The 18,127-nt window shown below is 51.8% G+C and overlaps 7 protein-coding genes across 7 annotated transcripts; 5 read left to right on the forward strand and 2 right to left on the reverse strand.

Annotated features, from left to right (window-relative positions):
• Positions 1-437: 437 nt before the first annotated feature.
• On the reverse strand, positions 438-1,994 carry Aspvir_002699 (6-phosphogluconate dehydrogenase, decarboxylating; the record flags this gene model as incomplete). Its single annotated transcript, XM_043274297.1, has 1 exon — positions 438-1,994. The coding sequence occupies one exon, from the start codon at positions 1,992-1,994 to the stop codon at positions 438-440; it is 1,557 nt and encodes a 518-aa protein (XP_043130232.1).
• A 559-nt stretch (positions 1,995-2,553) lies between these two features.
• Aspvir_002700 (sugar phosphate isomerase/epimerase family protein) lies at positions 2,554-3,684 on the forward strand (the record flags this gene model as incomplete). The annotated part of the gene is made up of 2 exons (XM_043274298.1): positions 2,554-2,958; positions 3,028-3,684. The coding sequence occupies 2 exons, from the start codon at positions 2,554-2,556 to the stop codon at positions 3,682-3,684; spliced, it is 1,062 nt and encodes a 353-aa protein (XP_043130233.1).
• A 217-nt stretch (positions 3,685-3,901) lies between these two features.
• Positions 3,902-5,793, reverse strand: prnC (delta-1-pyrroline-5-carboxylate dehydrogenase prnC; the record flags this gene model as incomplete). Its single annotated transcript, XM_043274299.1, has 4 exons — positions 3,902-5,027; positions 5,079-5,440; positions 5,494-5,601; positions 5,653-5,793. The coding sequence occupies 4 exons, from the start codon at positions 5,791-5,793 to the stop codon at positions 3,902-3,904; spliced, it is 1,737 nt and encodes a 578-aa protein (XP_043130234.1).
• A 2,449-nt stretch (positions 5,794-8,242) lies between these two features.
• Aspvir_002702 (proline dehydrogenase family protein) lies at positions 8,243-9,744 on the forward strand (the record flags this gene model as incomplete). Its single annotated transcript, XM_043274300.1, has 2 exons — positions 8,243-8,823; positions 8,886-9,744. The coding sequence occupies 2 exons, from the start codon at positions 8,243-8,245 to the stop codon at positions 9,742-9,744; spliced, it is 1,440 nt and encodes a 479-aa protein (XP_043130235.1).
• Positions 9,745-11,364: 1,620 nt separating this feature from the next.
• Positions 11,365-13,312, forward strand: Aspvir_002703 (ankyrin repeat protein; the record flags this gene model as incomplete). Its single annotated transcript, XM_043274301.1, has 3 exons — positions 11,365-11,477; positions 11,533-11,697; positions 11,764-13,312. The coding sequence occupies 3 exons, from the start codon at positions 11,365-11,367 to the stop codon at positions 13,310-13,312; spliced, it is 1,827 nt and encodes a 608-aa protein (XP_043130236.1).
• Positions 13,313-13,732: 420 nt separating this feature from the next.
• Positions 13,733-14,806, forward strand: Aspvir_002704 (putative proline utilization protein PrnX; the record flags this gene model as incomplete). Its single annotated transcript, XM_043274302.1, has 1 exon — positions 13,733-14,806. The coding sequence occupies one exon, from the start codon at positions 13,733-13,735 to the stop codon at positions 14,804-14,806; it is 1,074 nt and encodes a 357-aa protein (XP_043130237.1).
• A 503-nt stretch (positions 14,807-15,309) lies between these two features.
• Aspvir_002705 (Zn(II)2Cys6 transcription factor) lies at positions 15,310-18,075 on the forward strand (the record flags this gene model as incomplete). Its single annotated transcript, XM_043274303.1, has 7 exons — positions 15,310-15,392; positions 15,479-15,613; positions 15,684-15,949; positions 16,005-16,090; positions 16,137-16,771; positions 16,822-16,992; positions 17,040-18,075. The coding sequence occupies 7 exons, from the start codon at positions 15,310-15,312 to the stop codon at positions 18,073-18,075; spliced, it is 2,412 nt and encodes an 803-aa protein (XP_043130238.1).
• Between the last annotated feature and the right edge of the window lie 52 nt (positions 18,076-18,127).

The raw sequence follows: 18,127 nt of genomic DNA on the forward strand, positions 1-18,127 counted from the left end.
CAGGCATCAACAGGCATCAACAGGCATCAACAGGCATCAACAGGCATCAACAGGCATCAGCAGGCATCAATCACCCAACGATCAGCCATTCTTTTGCAGCTTCACCCAATCGACCTCGTTTGAGATGAGCTGTGGGTATGCCGGAGACACGATATCTTATGGCAATCAGCCTCTAAAGCCAGGCCTGTATCAGTTTCATAGTTGATGGGGCGCTTTAAGTCCAAAGCGATGGGCTCCCAATCCCTTATCCACAATGACTACAGCTCGCTATCCATGGTTGACCGTCGATATACAGGGTCTGCAAAGCTCAGTCTTAATGCAAAATCCATTGGAAATCATAACGAGAAAGGCATCAACAGATTTCCATTCGTCCTACATATGCACATATGCGATTATAACAACGCGGTTTAAATCAAAGCTGGCGCCAACTGGAGACTTTATGCTGGCCTCCATTCATAATGATGGGGACCCTTCTTGACTGGACCTGGATCTTCGCCTGGCACGCCTGGCTTGTTGTACGCATGAGCGCCAAAGTAGTCCATCTGCGCCTCCATAAATTTGGTTGGCAGCATCGTTCCTCCTTCGTACTTCAAGTACTCTAACGTGGCAGATAAAGCCGGCATGTACTGATCAGACAAGATTCCCTCAATCACAATCTCTTTTAGGGCGTCAAAATTCTTGTGCAGTTCTCGGGCGACCTCGTCCACGAATTTCATATTGGTGAGTCGCGTGTTGGATGTCAAGGCGGGCTGCAGAAGGTCTGCGATGGCTTCGGACTGGATAATGCAACCGGCTCGCCAGATCTGAAGGCATCTACCGAGGTCAATGTCCCATTTTTCGTCCTCGGAGGCGCGCGAGATCAATTCGAGACCCTGGCAGAATGATGCCAAGAAGGAGCAGTACACCGCGCGGCGCAAGTTCTCAATGAACGCACCGCGATCTTTGATGGTCTCGATTGGCTTGGGGCTGGGAATATGGAGTTTCTTCGCGACTCGGACTCTCTCTTCACGATTCCCGCTGGCCACACGCAGAAAGTGCGCTGTGGCAAGAGTGGGCGCCGAGACGTGACGCTCAGCTGACTCCATAATCGACCAGTACGGAGTTCCCTCGGTGTTATCATCGTCTTGGACCACCTTGTCAAGCACATCGTCAAGTACATAGCCATCATCTTTGCTAGCGCCTTCGCCGTGGTAGTCACCTTGAGGTGTCTTTTTTCTATGCAACATATCTGCGCCGATCTGAAGGAGATAATTGTTCTTGAGCTCGCCGTCTTGGTTCCACTTGGAGAAGAGGTCGCCAATCTCATCATAGTTGAGGCCTAACCCGTTGTGCAGGATGGACCATGCCTCCGCGAGTGTCGAAAGCATACCTCCTTCGATACCGTTGTGAACCATCTTGACGTAGTGTCCCGAGCCTGCAGGGCCAATTCGTGTGACACATGGCTTGCCAGTCTTGCGGTCTTTGGCAGAGTAGCGCTCCAGGAGCGGCATGACGAGCTCGAGTGCTTTGGCATCTCCACCAGGCGACAAGCTGGGCCCGTGTCGAGCGGACTGGTAGCCTCCAGAAACACCCATTCCGATCCAGTGAACCCCAATCTCAGCGCACTCTTTCTGTCTTCTTTCTGTCCGCCGGTAGTTTTCATTTCCCCCATCGAGAATGATGTCGCCGGCCTTCAGGTCATGTTTGATCAACCCCAGTACGGAGTCTGCCGGGTGACCATGTGTGATGGAAAAGAGGAATAATTTGCGCTCGGCCTTGCCCTCCAGGCTCTTAGTAAACTCGTCGATGTTGTAGAACCCGTCGATCTTGCCCTTCAGATGCTGGGCATTTTTGGCGAACTTCATCACCGAATCGACATTCTTCGGGTCCACGTCCCATACCGAGACATCGCAACCCAGCTCGGAGAAGGCAAAGGTCATCATCGAGCCCATATTCCCCGCTCCGACAATGCCGATGCGCTTGAATCTCTGAATTGGGTCTTGTGATGATGGCATGATGGCGTTTCACAGTATACTTCTAACTTGGCCGATCTGGGTTCTATACAAGGGTGATAAAAAAATTCCAGTCAGAGCACTGAGAAAATGAAGATAGAAAGATCGACTACTTTACACGGAATAACATCTCTTATTGAACGAACATCCAGTGGCAATCGGACAGCGCATCCGGCCTGGAGAAGCGTACGCTAGAATTACATCACGGCGGAGGAGACGTCATGGCGAAGCATAACCCTACCCCTTGGTGTGCACCTAGTTTATTATCTGGTCTGATTCGATAACTGGAAGTCCAAATGCACAATGTCATTTTCTCGCGTAGATGGATTGTCAATGCGTCGGAAACCGACTCCGTCGTTGCCGGATGTCCTGAAATTCTTTTGCCCTAATTCGGCCGATCTCATGGTTACATCATCGCCTCGGACAGCTTCAATTCCAGGAACACATGATATGAGGTTTTGTATTGAATTCCTCCCGGTGATTGTGCATCTGGCTGGTTCTATTGCTATTTTCCATCCCAGTCTTATCCTAATCATATACAACACTGACCACAAGAAACACCATGATCGCATCAGCCCCCCGTATCACATACGAATCCCTCCGCAAAATCCCTCTGTCATATGCCACCTGCTCAATCGGCAGCAGCAACGCCGACACCCTCCCCCGGAAGCTCGAAGCTATCAGCCAAGCCGGCTTTACAGCCATCGAGCTCTCATTCCCCGATATCATCGACTATGGCTCACGTACCCTGGGCCACCAAGTCGCCTCGGAGAACTTCGCCGAGATCATCTCCGTAGCTGGCGAGATCCGAAAGCTCTGCGACGCCAATAATCTCAAGGTGATGATGCTACAGCCGTTTGCGAACTTCGAGGGCTGGCCGCGCGGGTCGCTGGAGCGCCAGGATGCCTTTACCCGAGTCAACGGATGGGTTGAGATCATGAATGTTGTCGGGACGGATCTGCTGCAGGTATGCCTACGCCGCTCCAGTCCTACTACGTACCGCAAAAGCTAATGATAATGACAATAATGACAAAAGGTCGGCTCAACAGACGCCCCCGCCGAGAAAATCACCACGGACCGCAACGAGATCGTCGCCGACCTCCGCGAACTAGCCGACCTGCTCGCAAAACGCAACATGCGCCTCGCCTACGAGAACTGGTGCTGGTCCACCCACGCCCCCACCTGGAAAGACGTCTGGGAGATCGTCCGCGCAGTCGACCGCCCCAACATCGGTCTGTGCCTGGATACCTTCCAGACCGCAGGGTCCGAATGGGGCGATCCCCGGACCATTTCCGGCCGTATAGACGACATGGAACTCGACGAGCTGAACCGACGCTTCGCGGCGAGTATGGACGAGCTGGCGCGGTCGATCCCGCCGGAGAAGATCTATCTACTGCAGATTTCGGATGCGTATAAGCCCACCCGGCCGATCGAGGATAAGGTGATCAATGGGCTTCGGCCGCGGGGGCGCTGGAGCCATGATTTCCGGCCTATGCCCTACGACGGTGGGTACCTGCCCATTGAGGAGGTGACGCGGGCGGTCCTCAAGACCGGGTTCCGGGGGTGGTTTTCGATGGAGATCTTTGACGGGGGGAATCAGGGGAAGGGGAAGAAGTACGACATTATTCCGTATGCGAAGAATGCGATGGAGAGTATGCAGAAGCTCTTGAAGAATTGCTCAGATGATAAATAGTCGACGATTTTGTCATTGAATGCAATCATAGACTCATTCAAGTAAAAGTGTGAATATATCCATTCACGTGTCAAGGAACTCGGATTTTTAGGTCATGCATCCGTAATGCGAAACGCCAGTCATGCAAAGAAATCAAACGAAACAAAAAGTAAATGCATCAATACATCAACATATGGGGAATATTAATCACCGAACCGAAGTACATGTCATGCCCAGCTTACGCATTGCTGGGATACTCGACCTTGTAAGAAGGAACGAATTCCTCCTTGATCGAGCGCAGGCTGACGAACCGCGAGAGCAAGTTCCCGCTGCCAGCCTTGTCGTTGGTCCCACTTGCACGGGCACCGCCGAAGGGCTGCTGGCCGACAACAGCACCCGTGCTCTTGCAGTTGATGTAGAAGTTACCCGCGCTGTTGCGGAGAGCATCCTCCGCAACGCGGACGGCCTCGCGGTCCTGCGCGAAGACGGAGCCGGTGAGACCGTACTCGCCGCTCTGGTCGATCTTCTCGCAGATCTTGGAGAAGTCGGCCTCTGTGGCGTCGTTGTAGGCGTGCACGACCAGGATGGGGCCGAAGAGCTCGCGCGAGAGAAGAGGGTGGTCGGGGTTCGAGGTGCGGTAGACGGTGGGCTGGATGTACCAACCCTTGGAGGAGTCGTAGGTGCCGCCGACGAGGAGCTCGAGTTCGGAGTCGTTCTTGGCGTCCTCGATGACCTGGGAGAGCTTGTTGAAGGAGGCCTCGTGGATGACGGGGCCGCAGAAGTTGGTGAAGTCGGTGGGCTCGCCGATCTTGAGCTGCTTGGTTTCGGACACGACCTGCTCGAGGAACTGGTCGGCGATGGAGGATGCGACGTACGCGCGGGAGGTGGCGCTGCACTTCTGGCCCTGGAATTCGAAGGCACCACGGACAGTCTGCACGGCGGCGTTGCGGACGTCGGCCGACTTGTGGATGAGGTGGAAGTTCTTGCCACCGGTTTCGCCGACGATGCGAGGGTAGCTGCGGTATTTGCCCTCGGCGACACCCTGTGCGATCTTTCCGTACAAGGAACGGAATACGGCGGTGCTTCCGGTGAAATGAAGGGCAGCAAATTCGCGGTGGTTGAGTACGGTGTTGGTGACTTCTTCGGCATCACCGGGGACGAACTGGATGACGTTTTTGGGCAGACCGGCCTCCAAAAGGATCTGGTGAACCAGCCAGTTGGACGCGATGGCAGCAGGGGACGGCTTCCAGACAACGACGTTGCCCATCAGAGCAGGGGCGCCAGCCAGATTACCACCAATGGCAGTGAAGTTGAAGGGGCTGATGGCGTAGACGAAACCTTCGAGGGGACGGTATTCAACGCGACTGCGCTAGTTAGCCATTGTCATTCTTGATCGAATATGCAAAGTAACTCACTTCCAGACTCCAGGAGCGTGGTGAACAGGCTGCTGAGCGTACATGTCCTCAGCGTACTTGACGCCGAACCGGAAAAAATCGCACAGTTCAGCGGCAGCATCAATCTCCGCCTGCCAGGCGTTCTTGCCCTGTCCGTGCATGGTCAACGCCATAATGTCATAGCGGTACTTGGTCGAGATCAAATCAGCAGCCTTGAGGAAGACGCTCGCACGGTCTGCGAACGATGTAGCGGCCCACGACTTGCGAGCCTCCAGGGCCGCGTCAATAGCCGCCTGAACGTCGGCGGCGGTGGCGTTGGAGTAGGTGGCCACCGGGGCACGAGAGGCAGGGTTGGGCTGTGTGAAGGTTTGCGAGCTCTTGATCTGAGAATTGTCAGTCTCTTGATTCAGTATAAGTGTTCACTTGATAAACCAACCTCCTTGCCTGCAATCACAAGCGGTACGTTCAGAGGAGCAGACTGCTTGGTCTTGACCAGGGCATCTTCCAGAGCTTTGCGATCAGGCGAGCCAGGGGCATAGTGTTTCTACTGACGTTAGAATCAATTTCCCGCGTGGACGAAAGTCGAAAAACTTACGTTAGGTTCATTGTCGATGCGAGGCACCTTGAAAGTAGCGTAAGTGCCCATCGCCCTACTAGGACGAACAAAGCTGCTAGTAAGAGAACGGCATTTTGCGAATGGCTGCGCTCGCACGCGGGGGAGCAACGAGGACTGCATTTTGAAGATCCTTGACCCTGCAAGCGATAAAATCAAGGAAAAGTCACGAGCAGAAAAGGGTAAGGAAAGATGGAAAATGAAGCACAAGAAACAAGTCGAAAGCCTGCGCGGGGAAAGCTCCTGTACCTTTAAAGCGAGGGACCGGCTAAGGTCGGTGGAATGAGCCAGTCAGAGACGAAGAAGACGATTAGTCAGCATGATTACCGTACATTACTGAACATGAATCCATTCTCCAAATTCTTCGTTCTGTTCCCCTCACCAAGTGCTGCATAATCACCAGTGGCGTGGAAGTCGGTCGGTCATGGTAATGGTAATACCACTGCTTCTGTCTGAGTAATCGCTGCCGGCTAGGTAGCTGTACGGTGTACCGTGTAACTGTATGGTCCGGTACGCATTCCGGGTGGGACACGCCTCAACCGGGCCGGATAATACTATCAAAATGTGCCCGGTACGAGCAGCCGAGAGGATTTCCATTACCCTATGCATAGATATTTTCTAAAGATATCAAGTAGATGATATCTATGTTATCAATTCTGCAGAGATTTGAACCTCCAGATTAGATCTCTTATTAACTAATGGAAATATCGATGCGGTGACACCTCCGGCCACTTCTCCGCATTGCGGAGTGGGGTTCTATATTCTGTAAATTATGGATTGCTAAACACCAATTGTGTTGGAACAGTCTATAGCTCTACAACATCTATATTAACAACATTCTCTGAGTGAATCATGCTATCCATCTCCAGAGTCTCTCCAGCCAATTACGCGGCTGCCGGTCAATGTCATTCTCACAGAGCCTGTCAACGTCCTCCTTGCCCGACAAGGCTCGTTGCGTGTTCGTGTTGGGTCCATTGTGTGTCCCAATCCCTTTGCATCCCTGTAGTCATATTCATCCGAGGGAGACCTTTCAACTCTAGCCTCCTCGAGGCCCTTAGGCGAAGGAGGCCTCCTCATACTGAAGTCATGCAAGGCAAGGACAAACAACTAAGACTGCCTGCAGAGAAAGATAAATTGGTAGCTGGTAGCGTTTTGACTTCAAGGGTGTTCGGATGAGGCTTCCAGAACCCAGCATTATTGGTCTGGAAAGATATCGAACGAGAATTGTGGGGTTGACAGCTCAAGATCTGCGGCAGTGTGGCTGCCATGCTAAAAGAGCCGGAGGTAATCAACCGGTGTAGGAATGTTGGCGCAGATGGAAGAAGTATTCTTTTGAGCCGACATGTTAGAATGGATAAGTATGATCCTCTCTGAAAAACCCAGGTTTTTCTCCGGGAAGAATGTAGAAGCAGGAAAGCCTGGAAGTCTCGAACGACCAGAAGCTGGCACATACCCCCAATGATAAAGCTGTTAATAACGAGAACTGACGGCCATTTCTCGGCCTTCAAAGGTCTGCACAATAATTCTTCACTGTCGAACATCTTTGTTCTAGAAAAGCTTGATTCATCTGGATCTATATCCCAGTATGCTCATTGGCTGATTAAGGCACGTGATCAGACATTTTACCTAGTCAAGTTGCGCTAGGCCATATTCGATTGGTTTCCACGCCTGGAACGTGTGTCTGCCTCAAAGACCAGGCATAGAGCTAGACCCGGCACATCGGCCTTCTATTCTCGGCATGTTCCAGTTCATTCCTCAAGTCACGCGACTTGGTAGGATGAGGTAGGACTGCTCTATTGTGTAACCTGGGCTGCACAAAGTGATCGTAATATTATTACCTTGCCTTAGTTCAAGCCAGATTCATGGGAATATCGAGGTCACCTGCTCACGGTCACGCGTTCTTTCGCATTCCAGGCAAAAGTGACCGGCCCGGTCAAGCGGCTTGTCTGATGTGGAGACACAGTGGCCGGCCCGCGAACCGGTTGTCTTAAGATTGATTATCGTTCCCAGATTGGATTGAGTCCGTGACTGCTTGATGTCAGCTTGTCGACATTGGCCACTGACACAAGCTGAGGCTTCCTGCTTATCCTAAATACAGACTTACATTCGTCACTCTTTATGGTTATCATATCCTATAGTAGAACAGTCAATATCAAACAGGAAATCAAACTTGATCGTCATTCCGTAGTGGTAACTCAGTCAAGGGCATACAGGACTAGTGGTCGATCCTGTTCTATGGGTGGATCCAAGATATGAAATGATTATCAATCTTGTATCACACCCGCTGGCAGACGGCGCCACTCTACATGGCCTCTTTCCAAAGGAATAATATTACTGACCGTTCCGGCCCTCAGGCGGTTTCCACCGGCTGTACTATCACTTCTTTCAGGACCAAGTAGTCTCTTTAAGGATAATAATTTGTCTATAATTTCCTCAGTATCTCGAGTACTAAACTCATCAACATCCTTATCCTTATTCCAACTACTTGATCATCATCCATCAATACCTCAGCATTGTCGCCGCTCATCCTAGGGTTTCTTGCTCAGGTACCGCCACCTTATCAACCACAACAATGAAGGCATCCCGCCGTCCTTTGCGGGCTCTGTCTTGCATCCCCACGACTTATCCTACTCCCCGATATGTCAGCGGCACCAGCAATGCGAAATCATCCATCGCAGCGACATCAGCTAGTAGCCTGTTGCATCAAGCTCCTCCATCCCCCAAGAAGGAGCCAACCTCGCCGCTCGCAAAACTGCCTCTCTCATCTGTCCTGCGGTCCTTGATGATCCTCTCTGTTTCTTCATCTTCACTTCTACTGAAGCCATGCATCTATACCCTTTCAGTGTTGGCGCATCCCAAAACGCCTCTTCTCGACGTTACCAAAAATCCTCTGCTGAATATGCTCGTCAAGCACACGATCTACAAGCAGTTTAACGCAGGAGAAAACAAGCCAGAAGTTCAGCAGTCCATCCGCGCTATCAAGAATCTCGGATACCGAGGCGTCCTTCTGGGTTACGCCAAGGAGGTCTTGGTTGGTGAGAGCAACGTCAGCCCTCGTGATGAAAAGGCCGCTCGCGAAGAGGTTCAGATGTGGTTGGACGGAACTCTGCAGACTGTGGATATGGCACAGGAAGGCGATTTCGTCGCTCTGAAGTATGTTTTCCTTTTGATTCCCTTCTAAAAATTAATTTGAGCCGATCAACTAACTGCCCTAGGTTCACTGGTATGGGTGTCCAGGCGTTGGACCTCTTGCAGAAGAAGGCCGCCCCCTCTCCGTTCATGGACGAAGCAATCCAGCGAGTTTGTGACTTGGCTATGTCCCGTAACGTACGTTTGCTCGTCGATGCCGAGGAGCAGGCGGTGCAGCCCGGAATCGAGAACTGGACCATGAAGTATCAGAAGTACTGCAATTCGCAGACACCTGGCCGTGCCATTTTCTACAACACCTACCAGGCCTATTTGTGTTCGACCCCGACCACTCTCGCCAAGCATCTGGAGATCGCTCGCCAGGAAGGTTACACCCTCGGTGTGAAGCTGGTCCGTGGAGCCTATCTCAAGACCGAGCCTCGCCATTTGATCTGGTCGACGAAGGAGGAAACCGACGATTGCTACGACGGCATTGTCGAAGCTCTCCTCACCAGACGGTACAACTCCATGCTCAAGCCCGCGTCGGAGGAACTCAAGACCGAGCTGCCACACGTTAATGTTATCATCGCCACACACAACCGTGATTCTGTCCGCAAGGCACACGCGCTGCGTCTCCAGCAGGCAAGCCAGGGGGAGGACAAGGGCGTGGATCTCTCGTACGCTCAGCTCCAGGGCATGGCAGACGAAGTCAGCTGCGAGCTGTTGGAAGGCTTCCAGAGCCCCGAGCCCACTGGCAAGAACTCGTTCGTGGAATCGCCTAACGTGTACAAGCTTCTCACCTGGGGATCGGTCAAGGAATGCATGGGATTCCTGCTCAGACGCGCCGTCGAAAACACCGAGGCCGTCGGGCGTACCAAGCAGTCGCAGGAGGCCATGTTTGCTGAACTCAAGCGCAGAGCCCGCCAGGCTTTCCGTCTGAGCAACTGATCGTCATCCTGTTGAGTTTTCTTTTGTACTTCTGATACCATCCTGCGTTCTGGCTGAAAATCCTTTTGTATCGTTATGCATATTTTTTCTGCTGCCTGATTCCGTGGTGTCCTGCTGGCGAAGATGCATTTAGATGGCGTTAGTGTTTCAGCTTTAGCTCCTGCATCGATTAATGATAATGACTTTCTAGAAAGGAATGGGGGAAAAAGTACTACGCACTTTGTCCCTTCTGGGGTCTCCGGCGTAAGCAAACCGTGGACCCGACAACGATGGGGTACCTTTTTGCTTAATCCTGTAGGATGCGGTGTGGCAACACACCATCCTGCAGGGATTCCAGACATACGTTAAGCGAAAAATCAAGAAAAGAACGCAAGCAAACAAGAAAAGTGGGACGGAAAGGAAATGCAACTGACAGAGCAAAAGTACCTGCAGGGTACTTTTGCCTGCCGGAAACTGCCCTTCTGAACTTTGAGAGAGAGAGACTCACATCCATGTCCATCATTGTCACAACCGCCATCAGTCTTTGAATATCAGTGTGCCAACACATTGCCACGTTCGCCCTTTACCAATCCGAGGCTGCCCCTTTCCACCTTCTGCGTTAGCCTTACGGTACTTTCTTCCACGTACTTTCTCTCATTTTTGTCACAGCCTCACAGACTCCTCACACCGACCACACCGCATCCTTCTTAATAACGGACCACGCAAACCACTCTTTGACGTAAGAAAATCTTACCTAGTCAGAGAAGAGTATAGCGCATAAGCTGCAACTGCAGCTTCACCACTATGCCTGAACAGTAAACTCTGTCAAGCAGGGTTTTCTAAGCCTGCATTGGTGATGATCGGGCTGTTTCTCGAGCAGAGCAGTATGTGACTAGAGTGCAGTACTTTTGTCTTCTGCCTCGCCCCTGATCCGATGAACTATGCCCCTGGCCCCCTGTTCTCCCGGGATGTTGGATCGATTTCCTCCATATTGAAAATGACCAAACCGGTACACTGCCGTACAACGGAGACTTTTATTCAGCACCCGGAGAAGAACTATCTCATCTGACTTGTCGCGATTAACAGTCAACCACCGCATGCATGATTCCACCGCCCTGGAAGCCTGTCCCTTTCCCATTACTGCACAGTAATTTCCCTCCGCGGACCCGGCCGGGACGGAACACGCTCCCCTGAACGTCGACATTGATACTGATCGAAAGACACAGTCAAAATATATTTCCATTGAGGATTTTCATAACTAAGGCGAGAATAAAATTTGCGAGAACGGGGGAGGATGGCGCAGGCGTCAGGCTGTGCTGCCCTTCGAAAAAAGCACCTTTCGGTTATTGCCTCGGTGGATGAGTCGTCAGGCGAGGGTCTGAACGAAGGACAGTGAGGCCATGGAATTTCTCATTTAATCCAGCTGTCTATCTCACTGAGAATATTCAGTTATACTACTTATTCTTTCTGGTCATGTCGTCTGCGCTCTCTCCGCTCTTGTTTCGTGTTTCGAGTCGTCTTTCGAGAAGGCACACGCCGCACAGCTTTTGGCACTTTTGCTACGAGTTTAGGGCCCTTGTCTGGTCGTTGTCGTCCTGTTTCCCTTTTCTCGCGACTTGAGTCTACCGACTCTTGCCAAACATGACAACAGATTGGGAGGACATAAAGGAAGATCTCAGACAGCTCTACCTGGAACAAGATTTGACCTGTACCGAGGTCATGTTGGAGATGCAGAGACGGGGATTCTACAAATCGTGAGTACCATGGATACCTCTGAGGTTAATACTTGGCGGCTGAGCAAGGGAGCAGAAGACGCTCGTACAAGAACTGTTTCAAGCGTTGGGGCTTTAGAAAGGCTGAGCGACGAGCTGGAGATCTTGGGACATTGTCACAAGGATTGCCGATCGACCAAGCGATGCCGGCCGATGAGGATGATACTCCGTCATCACCGGTCAGCGATCACGCAGATGTGATGTGAGAACTCAATAGACCTCCTCTTCAACATGGGACCACATGCTCATATAAAGGCGATGCTTCCAGGTACTCGCAGGCTAACAACCTCGTCTCCTTCGCGCCGAGCACAACCGAGGCATGCCCTACTAGTCTTTGGGCTCATCTCTCAGACCTTCCTGAGATTGAAGATCCCCTGTCTATGTTTGACGAGACCTTTGCGAACATTCTCCTGAACTACCAAGACGAATCGGGCTACACGGAGCTTCATCGAGCTGTCATGAACGAACAAGCCGACGAGGTGATAGCCTTGCTGAGTGAAGGGGCAGCAATTGATATTGAGGATTGGAATGGTAATCTGCCAGTGCATTACGCTGCTGACCATCGAGACGAGAAGATTGTCAAGCTTCTACTCGGCTATCGGGTGGGCAAAATCGTGCCCATGGTCAAGCAAGATTCTGCTCGACTCACGCTTGACCATCGAAATGCGGACGGGAACACCCCTCTGCATCTGGCCATTTCAGCAGGAAGCTTAAACCATGATCATCAAAGGAGCATTGTGACCCAGCTTCTGGGGACCGGGGCCAATCCTCATATACCCAACAACGTTGGTGTGACTCCGATACACAGGGCTGTGGAACTCGTCTCACCGACCATGAGCTGGGATCATGGACGTCACGTTGACAAGATGCTGACGGCCAAGGCCGCCGATCTCACAACCGAGCAGATAACATCTCTGTTCAAGCTCTTCCTCGCAAATTCATACAATGCTTGGGCTGACGTTAACAGTCACCTCAACGCATTATTCAGGACCTTTCTGGGCAATGGCGCTGATCCGGATGTAACGATTTGTCCGAGCTGTGAGCGTCTATTGACACACTTCTTGCACTGCTGCTTTAAGACTCGCTCTGCCTCCCAGAAGTGTGACACCCGGCTTGCCACCTTGATATGTGAGAAATTAGATGTCGCAAGAGTCAACAGCATAGGCGACACATGCGTACATGAGCTCATAAGATTCCTGGGCTCTTGGTATTATGATCCTTCAATATACCAATTACTCCAGATCGTGGTAGAAAGGGGAGCGGATGTCAATCACCTCAACATGGCCCGGCAATCACCTCTGATGCTGCTCTTGGAGACAAGGCAGCTTGTGGACGACGTCTACACGGTGTTGGCATTTCTTCTCAGGCGAGGAGCAAATCCATTGATCCCCGATGCGGCTGGGAACTTTCCGATATACGCGGCTGTTCGAAACAATCCCTGGCTGGGATCCAAGCTCGCGAAAATGATCCTCCACGTTGACAATGGATTAGACACCATCGTCCCCTGGCAGTTTCCACAGTTTACCTGGTGGCAATCGTGGATGCACGCTATCGCCTCAGAAGATTTGGGCACGTCGGTAACGGTGCTTCAACAGGCTCGCCACTCACCGCCACCGGACATCCGAGACCTACTATACCGTCTGGCGTTGGCCGTTCTCACCGAAAAACACTTGCGTCGAGCAAAAGACTGGTATCAGAACAGTGAGAAAAGTCCTGAGCAACAGAAGCAACACCGGACCACTGTGCTAAATATACTCCTGAAGAGCCAGGGGCTGGATATTGATCCAGATTGGTTTCAATACCTGCTGAAATTGTAACCTTGCAAGGGGATATTCATTGCTGTTTATATAGACGATACCTTAGCTTTTTTCGTATTTTACTAGACTCGGTCTGCAATCTCACCTCCGTGAATGCTTCTTGATCATTTGAAAGAGACTCGGGGTCGGATGTACCCGTAGTATAATAAATGGACCACGTTGAGCATCAATATCCCATTTACAAAGGAATTGGTTAATACTCGGTTAGGACCGGCCACTATCTGGACTTCTTTCCGACATGCAGCTAAACAATCCCAGCGCATTTTAACTCCACCTCCGACATCGCCGTGGACTATCAGTGGGACAGAGTATCATTTAGTGACTCGATAAATGAGGGTCTACTAGTACAAGTGACTCTTATATTAACGAGAAAACACAGCTTGCTGCGGTTGCAGAATACATCAATTTCTGAGGCCCAAGATGCATCTTCTGTCCGAACCAGACGTCTCTCGCATTCTGAGAAACCTAACTCCAGAACAATGCCACATCTTACTCGACGCCCTGAGCGAAGCCCTGATAACCGTCTCATCAGAGACAACAAAACCAGAACCAGAGCGTCTCGTCCATCAACCCCTCCGCACCACCATCACCACCAAAGACCAGAATCTATCGCTCTTCATGCCCGTCTCCAACACAGCCAGCACAGGCATCAAGATCGTCACGGCCTCGCAGCGCGAAGGCATCATCGGGGTGATCAACATCTTCTCGCCGGAAGGCCGACTCCTCGGCCTGCTCAGCGCCGCAGAAATCACAGCCTTTCGCACGGCCCTCGCAACCATGACGCTATTTACGCGCTGCACGTCTATCCCCAAGAAGCATATCTTGATTTTCGGCTCGGGTCGTCAAGCAGAGTGGCACGCTCGGCTGGCACTGCTGCTCGTTCCGCGACTGGTGCGGCGAATCACCTTCATCAACCGGGGTCGCAGGCGGCTGGAGGAGCTGGAGAGGGAGGTGGTCGTGGAGCTGAGACGTTCTCATCCGGATATCGTGTTCGCCACGCTGGCCAGGGAGGGGACTGATGATGCTGAGTATGAGGCGCTACTGCGCGCGGAGGTCGCCTCGTGCGACGTCGTCTTCAGCTGCACGCCGTCTACGGAGCCGAATTTTCCCTACGGGTATCTTTCGTCTACGTCTACGGCTACGTCTGCGCCTAAGCAGCGGTTTATTTCGCTGATTGGGTCGTACAAGCCGCATATGTGCGAGGTTGACACGGAGACGGTCCTCTCAGGAGGTGGGCAGATCTATGTTGATTCTCGGGAGGCTTGTCTTGAGGAATCTGGGGAGCTGATCAAGGCGCAGGTACGAGGGGAGCAGTTGGTTGAGATTGGGGAGTTGTTTGGGAGACTGGGGAAGTCGGAGCCGATTGTGGTGCCGGAGGGGTGTAATGTGGTTTTCAAGTGCGTGGGCATGGGCATCATGGATTTGGTGATTGGGAAGAAACTGTTGGATATTGGTGTCGAGAAGGGATTGGGAATGAATGTGGATGGTTTCTGATGTTCTTTGAGATTGATTTCTCCTGACTCTGGACGTGTGAACGTGGATGATCAGCAGCATATCAGGAGTGGGTTCGCTAAGTATATATAGAGACGGAATGCCTGAGGCATGGATCAGGTGACAACGCAATCCCTCGAAAGTAATTGCTGAGTTAGAGCACAGATATATTCTTGCCCAGGTACGACCACGATCGTAAATAAGAGGCTGTAGAGAGTCATAACCCTCGTACCTATGCAATGCTATTTTGATCTGTGGGGAATTGCGCCTTTGCTTATCAGGTTCATCAGCCGGGAGCACAAGACCTTGTTAATTTCCCCACTGCCGGAGAAAACTAACAGACACCGCCCCGGCGCATCGGCTTTTCCCCCCCAGCTAAGCACTCGGTTCGACCTCAACTTGGACTGGTGGAAGTAAACTAGGATCTGCCCTTCATTCGTATTGTTCCTGAGGGATAGACGATGGTTATCCATCATCCTCCTTGAGTTCATTATTTCAAGACTGTCATGGATGTTTCTACCCCGGCATCTCTGGGGAATCCAAAACGTCCCCGCGTTTCGGAGGAAAACCGCAAAAGAGCTGTGAGAGCGTAAGTTCCGCCTTTCATGACCCCCCATATGCTACGTTTCTTTTGTTACTTCATTTTGAGAGGTTGCCGATAATTGACTTTCTCAGATGCGATGGTTGTCGACGAGTCAAGGAGAAGTGCGAGGGAGGCGTGCCCTGTCGGCGGTGTCTGCGCTATCGGCGACAATGTGTCTTTACGCACCCCGATCATGCAGAGAAACTTGCTCGCTCATCGTCAGTCTCGTAAGTTTGATTTTATCTTTGACATTACAATCTTTTTGTTGTGGTCCGCAAACTCATTACGTACCGTCAGCCTTCTGGAGCGCACCGCCGGCCTCAGCCGTCACGATATTGCTGAGGGGGAGCGGGTCCGACTCATGGAGCGCATTCTAGAGTACTATGTGCCCAACATCTCCTTTGACATTCCGTCGTTGCGAAAGGCGGCTGAGGAGCTGAAGAGTAAGCACCGAGGCTCCGAGTCTGATGTCCCCTCGACTCGTGTTGAGGGCGAGGACCTTGAGGACCTTGCTATTGACGACGAGGATTTTATGATCAAGGCTTTGCCTGATAATACGACACGTATGTATAGAGCTTCCTCTTGATTTGCTTAGTGAGTTGGCTGATCGTGACATAGAATACTCGGGAGAGTTTTCATATTTGAACTTTTCGATGAAGATTCGGAAGAAAATTGATGAATGGATGAAAGCTGCCGCACCGGAGGTATGTATTGACGATACCCACGGTCTCACTTTTGCTGATCGTTCAGGCATCTACCGAAGCGGAACCATTTGAAGAGAGATGGCGGGCGACACAGCTACAGTCAGGTTCTTCCATGGTCTCGGCAGCCATCACCTGTCTGCCGCCTCGTTATGTGGCAGATTTTCTGGTTCAAATCTTCTTCAAGTACGCCCAGACCAATAATTTCTACGTGGAAGAGGACTGGCTACTGGAAAAAATGCACACATGTTATACAAACCCATCAAGTCTTTTGTCCGACGATGCTGGCTCGGTTTGCTCGATTCTCATGGTCCTAGCGGTTGGGACACAGTTTGCTCACATGGAGTCTGCCACTCCTGTCAATCGATTATCAGCCGACTCATCGATTAATGATGACCATCACTTCTCGGAAGACGAAGTCGGGCTCACCTTTTACCAGTTTGCGTCGAAATTGCTTCCCGATATCATCGCCACTGCCTCTGTCCGGAGTGTTCAGGCCTGTCTGCTGATAGGGACGTATCTACTACCTCTCGACACATCTGGACTCTGCTATACATACTTTGGTCTAGCACTGAAGATGGCTATCCAGAACGGTATGCATCGGAAGTATCAGGGCGAAGGACTCAGTCCGCGGATGATCGAGGTCCGCAACCGCGTCTTTTGGACGGCGTACACCATAGAGAAGTAGGTCATTCTCCTTGATCAGGTTAGTCGCCGTATGCTCATCAAAACAGGCGCGTTAGTATCCTTCATGGAAGACCGGTTTCTTTATCTGATGCGGACGTTGACGCCGCGATGCCGGTCGACTTTCCCGGTCTGATGCCCACCGGGCAAGTGTCCAACCACACTAACATGGTGACATTGATCAAGTTGACTCTGAAACTGGGTGAAGTTTCAAACGAGATGTGCGTATACCTGAATTTAGTCATTCATACGAGCCTAACATTAGCAGATCCGTGTTGAGGAAATCTCGGAAAGGTCAACAGCAGGATTGTCTTGAGCGGTTACTCAGTCTGAGAAAAAGTCTGCTGGACTGGTGGGCTACTTTACCAGAAGAGACTGATTGTCGAGACTTGAACCCCTCCGGCCCCCTATTCCGTTCGAATGTACACTTGAAACTCGACTACTGCTTAACGAGAATCTTCATTGGGCGACCGTTCCTTTTCAGCAGCATGAAGTCCACCAACCCAGCTGTTTTTCAAGGGCCCCCGTTCAAGGCAACATCTGGACTCTCAAAAAACTGGTCAACGCTCGTCACCGACTGCGTCGAGGCGGCGCTCGAGATCATTGATCTCTGTCGGCTGCTCCGTGACGAAACCGGTCTTGCTCGAGCGTCCTTTACCGAATTCAGTTCCTGTCGCGCCGCGCTGCTGGTCATCCTAGCGCAGAGCTTGACCAAACGGACAGAGAGGCTGCGCGAAGCGCTAGAAAAGGGCATGGCACTGATCAAAATCATGTCGATGGGAGTGGGCTCCGCGAGGTCCGCCGTCAGCGTGATCGAGGCGCTCGAGCGAGCCATTCGCCGTCTTGAAGAGTGGAGCGAAACACAGGCTCAAAGAAATGCCGGTTTCGCCGAGTCCGCCTACGATCGCTTCAAGAACTGGGAGATGCTATGGAAGACCGGCCCTCTCTCCCCAGGGACAACGGTCACGTTCCCTGAACAGTATACTCCGGCGCGCCCTGGCACAGGGATCCCTCCTGTACCTGTCACACCGATGACCGGCACGGAGGTAGGGAACGACACCATGGAAGGCGATGTCGCCAGCACAGATATGGCGGGCTCGTCGGACTTTTCCGCACCCCATGCGTTCTCTCAAATGCCGCCTTTGGGATTCGACCACTTTGTCTCCAACTTTCCGCAGGAACTGGGCGAGTTTACTGCCATTCCGTGCTTTGAGACTGATGCTCAACAGGGCCTTGGGAGTGACATGAAGGCGTCCCAAGGGTGTCCACCGGATACGAGGTGGATGCAGTTTATGGGCGAATAAATGGACGTAAGTTAATGAAGACGCGTGTGCTATACCTGTGATTACATGCAAT

The sequence above is a fragment of the Aspergillus viridinutans genome, assembly GCF_018404265.1.
Source record: "Aspergillus viridinutans IFM 47045 DNA, scaffold_12, whole genome shotgun sequence".
In the NCBI taxonomy this organism is placed as follows: domain Eukaryota; kingdom Fungi; phylum Ascomycota; class Eurotiomycetes; order Eurotiales; family Aspergillaceae; genus Aspergillus; species Aspergillus viridinutans.